Below are 14,096 nucleotides of genomic sequence, written 5' to 3' on the forward strand. Positions count from 1 at the left end.
CCACAATATATAAAGAACTCCTACAACTCAGTGATTTAAAAAAAAAATTAAAAATGGCAGAGGATCTAAATAGATACTTCCCCCTGTTTCTTAATATCAGATTCCAGATGTGGTTATCCAGATATTATTAATCAATCCAGCATTCAGGTCAGTGTGATTTTTTTTTTTCCCCCATGGAAGAAATCTTTACATGCTTGTTTCTTAAACTGTGGCTAAAGAGTTTGGTTTTATTTTTAAGATTTGTTTATTTATTTATTCATGAGAGAGAGAGGCAAAGACACAGGCAGAGGGAAGAGCAGGTTCCCTGCAGGGAGCCCAATGTGGGACTTGAACCCAGGACCCCAGGATCACACCCCGAGCTGAAGGCAGACACTCAACCACTGAGCCACCCAGACGCCCCACTAGAGTTTTTTTAAAAAATTGTTCAATATCTTCTTTTCTACTTCGAATAGACCTAATAACCCTAGTTTGGGGGTATATTGGTCTTTAACCTCAAGCAGTTAGTGACTACACGTGCCCTGTGGCACACAGACACACCCCCAGTGTCCCAAGCATTGACACTGTGATGCTATCTAAGCACCAATTCCAGTTCAAGCAGGGTGAGTGCCAGGGGCCTTGAGAAGTGTCTAACCTTTCTAACATAATTGTAGGGTCCAGGATTTGTGGTGAGGCTAGTCACTCAATACAGTGGGCTGTGGAAGTATTTTTCCACTTGGAAAGGAGTTTTGCTTCTAGTCCTAGCATATGATCTCCCTGAAATGCTTGTAAGTTCAATTTAAGGTCATTTCCATTATCATTTTCATTCTACTTTACCTCATAAGTGGGTCTTCAAAATTACATTCTTAAGCATATTAAGTATCAGAATAATCAAGGAAAGATACAGACATGTATGGAGCAGTAGTTTCTATGGAGAATAGTCATTGGGAGAACTGTTTTGTCATTTAGAGCTTTGTTTAATAAAAGTTTTTTTTTTTAAGTTTTTAGAACCTATTATGGACTAAGTCTGTAGAAATAACCCTGAACTCTTCTTTCCCTGTGACTAGCAAGGTTTATTCCAGCATCTGTTGGGGCAAAGTTGTTCTTGGAGCTCACTCTCCTTGAGTACATTGCAGATTCCTCCTTCCTGAGACACTCCGATGGAAGGGAACCAAGTTCCATCCTGGGCCTGTCTCCTTCTTCTGCCCTACCACCCACAATCTGAGTCACCCCCTCTCTATCATGTGCACACTGGCTATTGGGGTGATGCTATTGATTTTGAACCAGGAGCTCAGACTAGAGAGCTTGCAGTTTTAAAACCTTGGAAGAGGGCACACTACCTAGCTATTCAGAGCCATGTCACAGTTGTCCCATAGAAAGCTCTCCTGTCTTATGGAGACTTGATGCAACAGGAAGTGGCTAAGATCAGGGAAGCAGCTCTACAATATACAAGCCCATTGAATGGGAGTCACATTCTATTTCAATATCTTTTTCCTAAAATCCACTTTATATTACTTTAGTTCATTTAAAAAGCCAATAAGAAAATGTTATGGGGGGGGGAAACTTTAATCACAGAAAACTAAGTTTCTAACCAGATGATAAACTTTGATAAACCAGTGATATCCAAATCATGACTTTAAATTCTCACTGATTTGTTAGGCTGTAACATCAACATATTACACACATACCTGCTCACTTTGGCTGACCAAATGTTGATCTACATTGCCACATTAAACACGGAAAGAAAAACTGGCTTCTAGACAGCCTGCCTAACGTGTTCATTTGAAATAGCTTTTAAGCAAGTATAATTATGATTGGAACTCCTCTCAACCAAATAAAATTCTCTAATGGTCATGAAAGATTGGGCAATATAGAGGTGAGATTGTTAGGTAGATTGGAGTCTCCCAAGGTTATCGGCCTACCTTTTTCCAACATTAGATGGTTCCATGGAGTCTGCATACAGCTTGTCTAAGGTATGCTATAGCTCAGTAACCATTTCAAGCTTTGCCTTTCCATCCCTCCCATATCATGCCTTCATCCTTATTCCTATGTCCATTGACCTCACTGCCTAACTTAATGATGACAAATTAGGTTGAAAGGCATAAGCTCCTTCCCTTTCCCTTGGCACTTGAACATATCTTTCTTCTAATCTACTCTTTTATCCTTCCTCATTTCCAAAGCTGCGCCTTGTATCTGGACCCTTAGCCTCACTCATTCTTGCTTTCCTGAGGCCTTGCTTATCTTAGTTATCAGCTCTTTTGCACAATTTATTCTTTCTCTGTTGACTTCTCCTGCATTGTCTTCAGACAGGCACATATTTCTTTTGTTCAGAAAAGATCTCTTGGGGGATCCCTAGGTGGCTCAGCGGTTTAGCACCTGCCTTTGGCCCAGGGCGCGATCCTGGAGTCCCGGGATCGAGTCCCGCATCGGGCGCCCAGCATGGAGCCTGCTTCTCCCTCTGCCTGTGTCTCTGCCTCTCTCTGTCTCTCTGTGTGTAAAATAAATAAATAAATAAATAAATAAATAAATAAATAAATAAATAAATAAATAAATCTTTAAAAAAAAAAGAAAAGATCTCTTGCTATCCCCTAAACCACCAACTCCTCTTCTCATTCCTTTCACTGCCAAACTTCTCTGTACAACTTTTCTTGCTTTACTACACACTATTATCCCACAAGTGCCTGAAAAGCAAGTTATGACTTATGGTAATTTATGTCTGTCAAGTACCTAGCACAATATAAAGCAGTGAATGAGTCACAGACCTTGAGTTCAAATTTGGTCTCACTGGTTACTGTCAAATAACCTTAGGAAATTACTTAATCTTATTCATCCTTAGCTTCTTTGTTTCTAAAGGAAGGGGGCATGGGAATAATAATGCTAATCTTCAGAGGATCTAAATAGGCATTTTTCCAAAGAAGACATACAGCCAGCCAATAATTATTATGAAAAGGTGATCAACATCACTAATATCAGGGAAATGTAAAATCAAAACCACAATGAGGTATCACCACACATCTATTAGGATGGCTAGTATCATGAAGGTAAGAAGTAACAAGTGTTGGTAAGATGTAGAGAAAAAGGAGCCCTTGTGCATAGTTGGTGGAACTGTAGATTGATGAAGCCACTGTGGAAAAGTAGTTCCTCAAAAAATTAAAAATAAAGTGACCTTATAATCCAGCAAACACACTTCTGGGTGTTTATCCAAGGAAGTGAATTTGGTATCTCACAGAGATAGCTGTACTCCTATATTCACTGTAGCATTATTCACACTAGCCAACATATGGAAACAATCTAAGTGTCCATCTACAGATGAATGGACAAAGAAAATGTTATATATGTAAACAATAGAATATAATTGAGCCATGAGGAAAAAAAAAAGGAAATCTTGCCATTTGCAACAACGTAGCTGGGACTTGAGGGTATTATGCTAAGTGAAATAATTCAGAGAAGAATAAATTCAGTATGATCTCATTTATATGTGGAATCTAAAAAAGCCAAACTCATAGAAAGAGTAGAATGGTGGTTGCCAGAGGCTGGAGGTTGGATGTAGAGATACTGGTCAACGGGTACAAACTTCCAGTTATAAGAGAAATAAGTTCTGGGTATCCAATGTACAGCATGATGACTATACTTAACAATACTATATTATATACTTGAAAGTTGCTAAGAGACTAGATCTTAAATGTTCTCACTAAGAAAGAAACTAATTATGTGAGGTGACAGAGGTATTAACTCATCCTGTTATAGTCATAATTTCATAATAGTAAGTGTATCAAATCATCACATTGTATACCTTAAATTTACCATGTTACATGTCAGTCGTATCTCAATAAAGCCAGAAAAGTATATCTTGCAATATTGTTATGGAGATTAAATGAAATTATTTTATAAAAAGCTCCTAGCATGGTGTCTGGCTTATAGTAGGTACTCAAAAAGGCTGGTTCCCTTCCCACGGTAGGGAACTCATGGTAGGGATTCAGTTGATTGAATGACCAAATGGTCTCCTGCATATTTCAGGTCACCATTCAGTGGCATGGTATCCAATTTTGTTAAGTTTGATTCTTACTCTTTTCTTTGCCTTGTCTGTTTCAGGTTCACAACCAATATCCAACTGAGTTTGAATTCAATCTGTATTACTTAAAGTTTTTGGCTTTCCATTATGTGTCTAATCGCTTTAAAACATTTCTTCTGGATTCAGACTATGAAAGATTAGAGCATGGTATGTGTTTGCATTCCCTTGTTCCATCTTTTGTTAGTCTTGTGTGTTTTCAATTAAAAACTCTAATATACTACCCCCAAGTGTGGCAAAGCCAATTTAGGGTTTTACCCTGAAATATAAAAGTAGAACAGATATAAATGTGTGCCCAGATTTTCAGATTATGTGCTGTGCTAACTCTTAGGGACTACAAATGGTCATCCCTGTAGCACCTTTGAAAGGTAAAATCTGCTTACTACGTTAACATCTCTAACCACCATACCACCATACATCTCATACCACCATAACAGTGGTATCGCTGTTAGAAGAGAAACATTTGACTTAGTTTTTCCATCCCTGATACACTCTGGTAGGAAAGGTGCCTGCCCTTGGAGGCAGTTCGAGTAGCAGGAAAGGCCATGGGCTCTGGAGCAAGTAGCCTAGAGTTCAATTCCAGCATTCCCAGTACCAGCTGAGTACTTTGGACAAGTTAGGTGCCTCTCTGACTTTCTTCAGTGTCCTCATCTTTAAAATAAGGACAATAATAGCACCTATCCCTGTGGGCCATGATGATCACATTAGGAAATACTTGTAAATTTCTTAGCACAGTGTATAGCTTATAATAATCAGTCATTGAATTTTAGACGTCTCCATCATTATTATGATTTTTAACAGCAGTAATACTTGTAAAGAGTAGATTTTGAAAGGGGCTGACTTTCAAAGCCCCTTTCAGCCCCTGTGAAAACTTTCCCCACAGGGATTTTACATTTTTTTATTTTGTTTTTGTTATAGGGAAAAGGGAAGGGAGGATACACAGGATCTTATTAAGGCAGTAAAGAAAAAAAAATCAGCTATTTTCAATATATGTATCTGGATATTCATAAAGAGGACTCTTCTAGTGACTGAAAATATTTACTGATGTTCTCAGCTTAAAATATGAAATTAGGAAATGTTGCTTTCCAGTGCATACTATTAAACTGTCTAGTATGATATTTCATACTTTCGGTAAAGGAGACAGCACTGGTTCTTATTTATACTTCCAGACCTTTGTCAACTCATAGAATTGTTTTTCCACACATCATAATCAGAAACTTTAATTTCAAAAAAAAAAAAAAAGAAACTTTAATTTCTTAAGCACTCTGTGTTGGGAAGACATTAAGGAGAGCTGATTGATTATATTGGACATTGGAGTCACTTGGAGAACTTTCAAAATGACTCCTATCTGGGACCCATCCTCAGAGATTCTGATTTAATTGGTCGGAGGCAAAACCTAAACACTGGGGTTTCTTAAAGCCCTTGATTTTTCTGATGTGTGGCCAGGGTTGAGAACTACTACACTGGACTCAGCAGTTAAAAGGTAGACAGGAATACTAATTAGTCTTGGGGGCCTCTTACAGGATTTTGTGCAGCCTTGGGCTTGAAACATTCTTTTCTAATAAACTAGTAAAATGCTTATTGACTTTTGACTGAGTCCTTTCATTCAAAGCAAGACAGCACTGTTAAGAGAGGCACCCTTTCTGGCCCTTTAAAGAAATATCCTCCTTCCTCACCCTTACACATCCTGTATTAAAACCAAAGTGAGCTCATGTGAGTGGCAGATTGACTGTTTGATAGGTACAAGGATAGGATCTAAAAAGCCCTGAAGCACCCCCCTCTACATTTGGCTTTTGTTAAGTCACCCAAAGATACAAACCATACCCTTCTATCATCCAAAGTCTCCATGACCATGATTTACAGTATATATAAACCACTAAACAAGATGAAACTTTAAATGGCTTCATAATGAACAGCTGACAACTGGAAAAAGAAACATAAAATTATGTTTTTAACTGAGCTTCATCATATCAACTCAAAGTCATTTCCTTTTGTCCTGAGAAATGTGTAGAATGATTCCTGGCATGGAGCTCTATGAATCTAGGTAGAGATATAGGATGTAGATTAAAGAAGGTCATGATGTACTACTAAATACTTGGGAAAGCCTTATCAGATGCTTTCTTTCCATTTGGATTTATTTTCCTATAGCTGTGAAGTTCATTCTTCTCCTTAGCTTTGCAGTTACCTCCTAAGGTTTCTGTACGTACATTGCCGTTTTGAGAGCCATAAGATATATTTCACTTTTCATCTGCTACATGCATCATAGTTTTAGGCAAACTGTTGATTTGACTTTTGTTTTAGTGATTTTTTTTTTTTTAATAGGAACTTTGTTTGACGATAAAGGAGACAAGCATGCCAAAAAAGGAATTTGTATTTGGGAGTGTATTGATAGAATGCACAAGAGGAGTCCCATTTTCTTTAATTATTTATATTCACCAGTGGAACTAGAGGTACAGTAAGAAAGCATTTGTATTTCATTTCCTGAATATTTAGTGTTAAAGTTTTCCTTACTTTTAAGGATATATAAGCTGTTTAAACTTTTTATAAACATTGGACTAGGAAGCTATTTAAAATGCTAGAAGCTATTTAAAAGTTTGGTACACCATGGGCTTGAGTTATGCTGGAATGGAGAATGTCCATCATATTGACCACAAAGATTAGGAGCTGCCCCCCCCAAAAAAAAAAAATCTAGAAAGGATAAGTTAAAGTCAAAGCAAGGCAACTTTCCATGGGAAGAAAGACCAAACAAAACTTGAAACCTCAACTAGTTATCTAAGCTGAAAAAAATCTAAAATACTTTAAGAAAGATTTCCTTAAATCCATTTGTACCAAAGCCATGGAAGAACCCCTACGGGAAGCAGGGATGTTTCGAGCCCAGCCCAAGAAGGATGACATGTCAGGGGCAACCATGCTCTGTGATGCACGTCTATATGAAGTGAGCTCTGGGATGGAGCAGACTGGTTGATGAGCAGTACCACCCTACTCAGGGCAAGAATGTCCCTGCACTTAGCCCCATACATTAGGACTCCACTCTGGCCTTTTTCCAGCTGTCTCCTCCTAAAGTACGGAGCACAAGAAACCAAGTGTATGTGCTTTGATACCCTTTCTATATCTAAACCATGCCCCAAAATTTCTTGCCCAAATATAAGTTACTCATGAGAGTACTTCTCCCAGTCTATCTCCCAAACCAATGCATGTGCCCCTCAGCCTCAGGGGTGTCTAAGAAGTAGCTGTTGGGCCAGGAGGAGAAAGAGTTTAGCTCTGTGGGCTGGGGTATATATACACATTCATAAAAGACCCTCAGAATATAGGACAGAACCAAGATGAGAGGAGCAGGGACTTAGGCTGAGGACTGGAACCTGGGACCAGCTTCCTCAGCGCCACCACTTTCTGGTGTAGAATTCCAAGGAGTCCGAGATATCTCATATTGAGCCTGGTCTTCTAGGCCATTAGGAAGTTCTATTTATCAAGGTAAGAGGAGAGCCATCTTTTATTTAATAGTTTATCTTGGTGTAAAATATTTAAATATTTAGACATCTGGTATTTGAACATCCATTCATGCTCTTGCCCTAGACCCTGCAAATATTAGGGGCTGCCAGTAAACCTGAGCTACTTTGAGGTCAAGATGATATTTCAGAATTCTCTTTGAACAGGCCCTGAAGCCCAATGTAAATGTCTCCAGCCTCAAGAAGTGGGATTACTACATAGAGGAGACCCTTTCCACAGGGCCTTCATATGACTGGATGATGCTGACCCCCAAGCAGTTCCCTTCTGAGGACTCTGAAGTGGCTGGAGGAGCTGGGCCCCAGAGCCAAAGGAGAACAGTGTGGCCATGCTATGATGACATCAGCTGTGCTCAGCCCGATGCACTCACCAGCCTTTTCAGTGTAAGTCAGACCTATGGAGACATGCACATAGGGTGCCTGAGGCCTCAGGAACCAGGCTAAGTTAAAACTGGTTTGTAAACTTCCAGACATGGCTCTCCTCACTCTGGGCTAATGTTTTAAGTGGCACTTCAGGAGGTTGAGGAAACCAAATTTGCTCCCCAGCAGCAGCGGGGGACCAGGCTCAACTACTGGAAAAGAGTCAAAAAAAGTAAGTTTTCCGGCATTATGAGGAAGCAATCAAACAAATGGAGCAATTTGCAGCTTCCCAGCTGTTTTAGCTGCCCAGCAGCCTGAGTCAGGCCTGGGTTATGGCTTTTGTGGGTGCTTTACTTCCTCTGGTCAGAAGTGTGGGGAGTTGATGGTCTGATGGGAATACTGCCAACCATCTTCTACAGGGAATATTCTGGAGTGAAACTATCCCAGCAGTAGTCACCCTGATGAGAGCAGCAGCCCAGGGAAAGGGTTTGAGCCCTGAAAGGGGCCAAACAGTTCCTGAAGAGTCTTTGTCCAGCCTTCTGACTGAGAGGAGTGTGTATGCTGCAGTGAAGGCACTGTCACAGAGGCAGCTGCTCTGATCTCCAGCTTCCCTCTCTGAAGGAAATTCCATTCCTTGGGCATTTCTTGGTTCATCCTTTCCACACTGGTTTTAAATCATCAGAGTTGGGGGTTCCTCTGTCAAGGACAGACCTTACTTCAGCTATTAGGGTTTGGACACCAGCCCAGTGCTTGACCTTTTGCTGTGGCCATTAGATTTCCTGTGGGCTGGCCAAAGGTGAAGGTGTTTGGGATACATATTTGATCTCTTTATTTGAGCTATTGTATACAAAAGGGCCTGATTACAGAGCCTAATAAATCACCTTTGCCACAGTGCATCACACCAGCTAGAGGCTCCCACCACTGTTCTTGGCTTAGGAGACCTCTGAGGCCACCGACTTTAGCTGCCTTCTGGCCATGTTGTTCACCAGGCCCAGTAGAGGCTCTGGGACACATTCTGATTTCTGTGAAATACTTAATGTCAGAAAACTCCTTTTAATTACTTCACAGGAAATTGAAAGATTGGAGCATAAATTGAACCAAACCCCTGAGAAGTGGCAGCAGCTATGGGAAAGAGTAACCATGGACCTTAAGGAGGAGTCCAGAGCAGACCGTGTGAGTTGATAAAATCCTTTGAGGAGCTACTTCTGAGCTTTTTGAGGGTGCTGGGTCAGGTAACCCAGGTGGGTTTTTGGCCAAAGGGAGGGGTGGAAAGGCCATACCCTGGAGGTCCAGGGCAAAAAGTTCCAAATGACTGAATACTTTCTGAGTGTCTCACTTTACCGCAGTGACATAATACTTGTGTTTCAGAGCCCCGCATCCAGGGAAGATTACTGGGTTCTTTTCTATCTGTGCCTCTGTGGTTTCAGCTGATTTTCTGCCACATGAACGGGGAAGGAAACACTAGGACCATCTTTCCTTCAGAGAAATAACCAGAGAAAAGAAAATACATTTAAAAGACAAATTATGCTACTTTCTGTTGCTCACATCCCCCTTTTCTGTTTCTGAACTAAGAAACATTTATCATAACAATATTTTAAAAACACACACTCTGTTTTCTGTTTTTCATACCCTCTCTTATGTTTTTATCTTAAACTTTTATCAGGCATGTAATATGTGCAAGAAGCCATGCTGAGCACCACCCACACTTTAACATCTTATGTAACCTATAGTGAGGGGGTGATGTCCCTTCCCACGTGTGAGGGCTCAGACACAGAGATCACACACCTAGTACTTGGTACAGCCACCATCAAATCCACATCATACTGGCTCCAGATGCAACAGAAGGGAAGTCAGGACAGATGTAAGTGTTCTGAAGAAGATTTCAGAAAGGGGAGGTCACCAAGGTCCGATGTCACAGAGGTACAAGGAGAGTATTTATTCTTTTAAAGAAGACAGTACACAGATAATTATAAACAGAGGATAAAAATCACCTATAATTGATAGCCTAGGGACACGTGGGTGGCTCAGTGGTTGAGCATCTGCCTTTGGCTTGGGTCATGAACCTGGGGTCCTGGGATTGAGTCCTGCATCAGGTTCCCTGCAGGGTACCTGCTTCTCCCTCTGCCTATATCTCTGCCTCTCTTCCTGTGTCTCTCATGAATAAATAAAAACCTTTTTTAAAAAAATTGATAGCCTAGGAACAAACCACAAGCTGTCAAACTTGTATCATTCTAAATAGACATATAAAATGGATTTACTATACATACTATTTTAAAACCTTCTTTCTTTTTTATTTAATATGAGGTATACATGAGCTTGCATTTATCACTCACTATAGTCAGCACAGCAGTTTTAATGGCTGTCTAGAATTCCATTATATGGAAATCCCATTTTTTTAACCAGTCCCCTAATGATAGACATTTAGGTTGTTTGTGGTTTTTTACTATTATAAAGAACTTGAGAATACACATCTTTGTACATATATTTTATTTATTGCTCCAGTTTTCTTCTTGAGATAAATTTTTAGAAATGAAATTCTTGCATGAGTTGCTCAATAAAATCTTTATAAAGCTTTCCTAACTTTTTTTAACTTAAAATACAAATTTATTATCTTACAGTTTAGGAGGGTTTTATTTTTTTTTATCAAAGTATAGTTCTTTTTCAGCCACAGAGACACCCTTCAGGCTCCCCAGGAATTGTGTCTACCAACCTCCCCTCCTGTCAGAAGAGGTCTCTGCTGCACCTCCCAGACAGCAGTGCAGGGCAGGAGCACAGTACTAGCGTCTCTCCGTCCAATGGTGTGGACCGAAGAGCAGCCACGCTGTACAGCCAGTATGCGTCCAAGAATGATGAGAACAGGTGGGTGTGCCAAGCCCTGCCCAAGGCTGAACCACCTGCCCTGCAATAAGCTGGCCAGTGTAAGACAGCCTTCTGTGAAATTAAAATTGATTTGCCTTCATTTTTTCTTTGTTTCTATTGTAAATGTGTCAGATGGCTCTTTGAAGAGAAAAAATCAAAATTACAACTAAAATAATGTCAAGAGGTTATAACAATTTTTGGTTAAGTCCTGGTTATTATTATTTCATTTCTGTCAGATGATTTGAGGGAGTGTTAGCCAGCACTTTCTCAGTGGTGGACATCAGAAGTTCAGTTCAGGGCAGCCCCGGTGGTGCAGTGGTTTAGTGCCGCCTGCAGCCCAGGGTGTGATCCTGGAGACCGGGGATCAAGTCCCACATCGACTCCCTGCATGGAGCCTGCTTCTTCCTCTGCCTGTGTCTCTGCCTCTCTCTCTCTCTCTCTCTGTCTCTCATGAATAAATAAATAAAATCTTTAAAAAAAAAAAAAAAAAAAAGAAGTTCAGTTCATGTTAGCTTAAGCAAAAGGGAATTCACTCACATAGACAGGGAAGGCCAGGGATGTACCAGTTTCTCACATAGTTATCTTCAGGCTTCTGTTCATTTGCTGGCTCTGCTTTCCTATAGGGGTTGCATTCCCAACATGGCACAAAAGATGGCTACGGTGACCTCCAAACCTCACAAGTTTAGTAATTCTAGCAGAAAAAGGCAGAGTTTCTCCTAAAGGTCTAATAGAAAGATTCTGGAGAGAATTCTGGCTTTTTTTGGACCATCTGAGGGAAAGAGAGCCTTGACAAACAAAAACAACAGACATCCCCATTCACAGCACTTTTTAAATGAAAAACCCAAATTAACTGCCCTGTCATCATTTCTTCTAGGTCCTTCGAGGGAACGCTTTACAAAAGAGGGGCTCTGCTGAAAGGTTGGAAGCCCCGTTGGTTTGTGTTGGATGTAACAAAGCATCAGGTAATACTGTCAAAGCCTTCAGAAATCAACTTCTCTCTAGGCTAGACTGCAGCCTCACTCTACCTTGGAACTGACCAGTCACCCTGGAACCAGAGGAGTACACATTTGGATTCTAAAAGCATTCATCTCTAAAATGGAGTCTACTGAGAAGCACTTGGGTGGCTCAGTCAGTTAAAGATCCAACTCTTGATCTTAGCTCAAGTCTTGGTCTCAGAGTTGTGAGTTCAAGCCCCACACTGAGTTCCACACTGGACATGGGGCCTATTTTAAAAAAAAAAAAAAAAAAACTAATATATATGTATATGGGTGTGTGTGTGTGTATAGGAATCTGTTGAGAAAGATACAAACTAGTACCTCTATACAGTGTTCTGATAGGACCTGCACCTAGAAGACCATTTCCAGATAAAGATTTTAGAAGGGGACAACATTTCTTTCTCCTCAGGGCATTTCATAAAAGTTAGAGAGTCCTTGTGGAAGAGTATAGAGAATTTGTTTACAAATATGCAATGCAAACCCTTTGGGGGATTATACTTCAACATAACAATGTCTCTGAAATCATAGAGAATACGCTGTGGAGACAAGTTCCATTAAACCACTAAATATAACATAGGACAATGTCATAATTTTTCTGTAATTTATAATTACACCAAATTATACTTGGATTCTTACCAATCTTTTGGATATCTTTAACATGAAAGGTATACAGTTCTTCCATTTAGACCTGTTTACACCATGCATGACTGGAGAGACAGAAAAGTCTGAGGCCAGAACCACAGTGACAGAGGCACCAGACACTTTCCTACTGTGTAAGTTAGAGAGTAAAATCCAGGCTTATTTAGTTAGAGAATGATATCCAGTCCTGGCACATAATAACCACTCAGTCAAATGTTGAGCTATTTATTGTAGTTTTCAAAAATCACTTTATATCTGCATGCTGTTTGACAACTTGTATTTTTATATATATCTTGAACATATTTTCCTACCAGTTTATAAAGATCTTCCTTGTCATTTTTGAAAAGTTTACATAGTATTCCATATTATTGATATAATTAACCAACCATCATATAATTAATGAATGCCCCATTGAAAGAAGATACATCTTTTCAGTTTTTAGCCGATAAAAATAGTGCTGGAGGAAACTTCTTTATGTATGTCTCTGCATGCTTGTGGGAATGCATCTGTAGAGGTGAGATGTATCAATAGGCAAAAACATTTTAAATTTTGGTTGCAATTGCCAGATTGTAATCCAAAAGGTTTCTAACAAATTATATTCCCCACTAACAATGAGAATACCTAGTGCCTTACATTCAGCCCGAGTATTATCGGCCATTTTTAATATATCTCAATCTAAGTGAAAAGTGAAATCTTACTGATTTAATCACCTTTCTTTCATCAGTGAGGTTGCTCACCTTTTCAGATGTTTATAGGTCATTTGCATTTTTTCTGAGACTTGCTTGTTGAGAATTTTTTACTTTTCTACTAGATTGTTTATCTTTTCCTATAGCTTTATAGGAATTCTGTTTATATTCTAAACAACCTCTTTTTTATATGTTACATTTTTTTTTACAATTGTTAGTTAACATTTAAATTGATTTTTTAATATGTAATACTTCATGCATTCAAATTTCAAAAAAACATGTCTTTTTCCTCTTTCTGTCAGCCAACTAGTCCTCCTTCCTAGAAGCAAGCAGTGTTTTTATTTTCTTACTTTTTCTTTCAGGCAGGGGTTAGTATCCAAATACATTTTGAAAAGCCATGCCATTTCCCCTTTCTGTTTTTCTCTTACATCCCATCTGTATCCCTTTGGTTCCAGCTGCGATATTATGACTCAGGTGAAGACACAAGCTGTAAAGGCCACATTGATCTGGCTGAAGTAGAAATGGTCATCCCTGCTGGCCCCAGCATGGGAGCCCCAAAGCACACAAGTGACAAGGCTTTCTTTGATGTAAGTTGATCTTACTTGTCTTTTCCTGGCTCTGTCTGTATATGATTCCTTATAATCCATCCACCTCTAAGAATTATGGAACCTCAAAGCAATTAATGATGACAGCAGATCGGTTGCAGACCCCCTGGTGATGGGAACTGCTACAGAACTTGAACTCAGCGCTCCATCCCCAAACCTAACCTCTCCCAGCTGTTCAGATGTCTCAGAAAGACTGCATGTTGCTTTGCACAAAGGACTTCTTCAACGAGTGTCCAGCCACTTATGGAGGCAGATGAATTCCTTGTTAAATGTTTATTTTACTCTCCACCTACTGTCAAGAACAGATGCTACTTCCTTTTAGATCCAGTCATGCTTGACAATCCACAAAAATTGTCCTTAGTCATACGTGATGCCTATTTGCCCTAACATCTTCAGCAGATCTT

The 14,096-nt window shown here is 39.7% G+C and overlaps 1 protein-coding gene across 3 annotated transcripts in view; it reads left to right on the plus strand.

The window, feature by feature from the left end:
* SBF2 (SET binding factor 2) overlaps nt 1-14,096 on the plus strand; it is a 453,884-nt gene that overhangs the window by 437,434 nt on the left and 2,354 nt on the right. For all 3 annotated transcript variants that reach the window (XM_072794105.1, XM_072794106.1, XM_072794107.1), the window contains 7 exons: nt 4,069-4,195; nt 6,368-6,495; nt 7,699-7,932; nt 8,977-9,081; nt 10,574-10,767; nt 11,642-11,729; nt 13,543-13,674. In XM_072794105.1, the coding sequence (XP_072650206.1) occupies nt 4,069-4,195; nt 6,368-6,495; nt 7,699-7,932; nt 8,977-9,081; nt 10,574-10,767; nt 11,642-11,729; nt 13,543-13,674 (1,008 nt within the window). The remainder of the gene's footprint in view (nt 1-4,068; nt 4,196-6,367; nt 6,496-7,698; nt 7,933-8,976; nt 9,082-10,573; nt 10,768-11,641; nt 11,730-13,542; nt 13,675-14,096) is intronic.

The sequence above is a fragment of the Canis lupus genome, chromosome 23 (assembly GCF_048164855.1).
Source record: "Canis lupus baileyi chromosome 23, mCanLup2.hap1, whole genome shotgun sequence".
In the NCBI taxonomy this organism is placed as follows: Eukaryota; Metazoa; Chordata; class Mammalia; order Carnivora; family Canidae; genus Canis; species Canis lupus.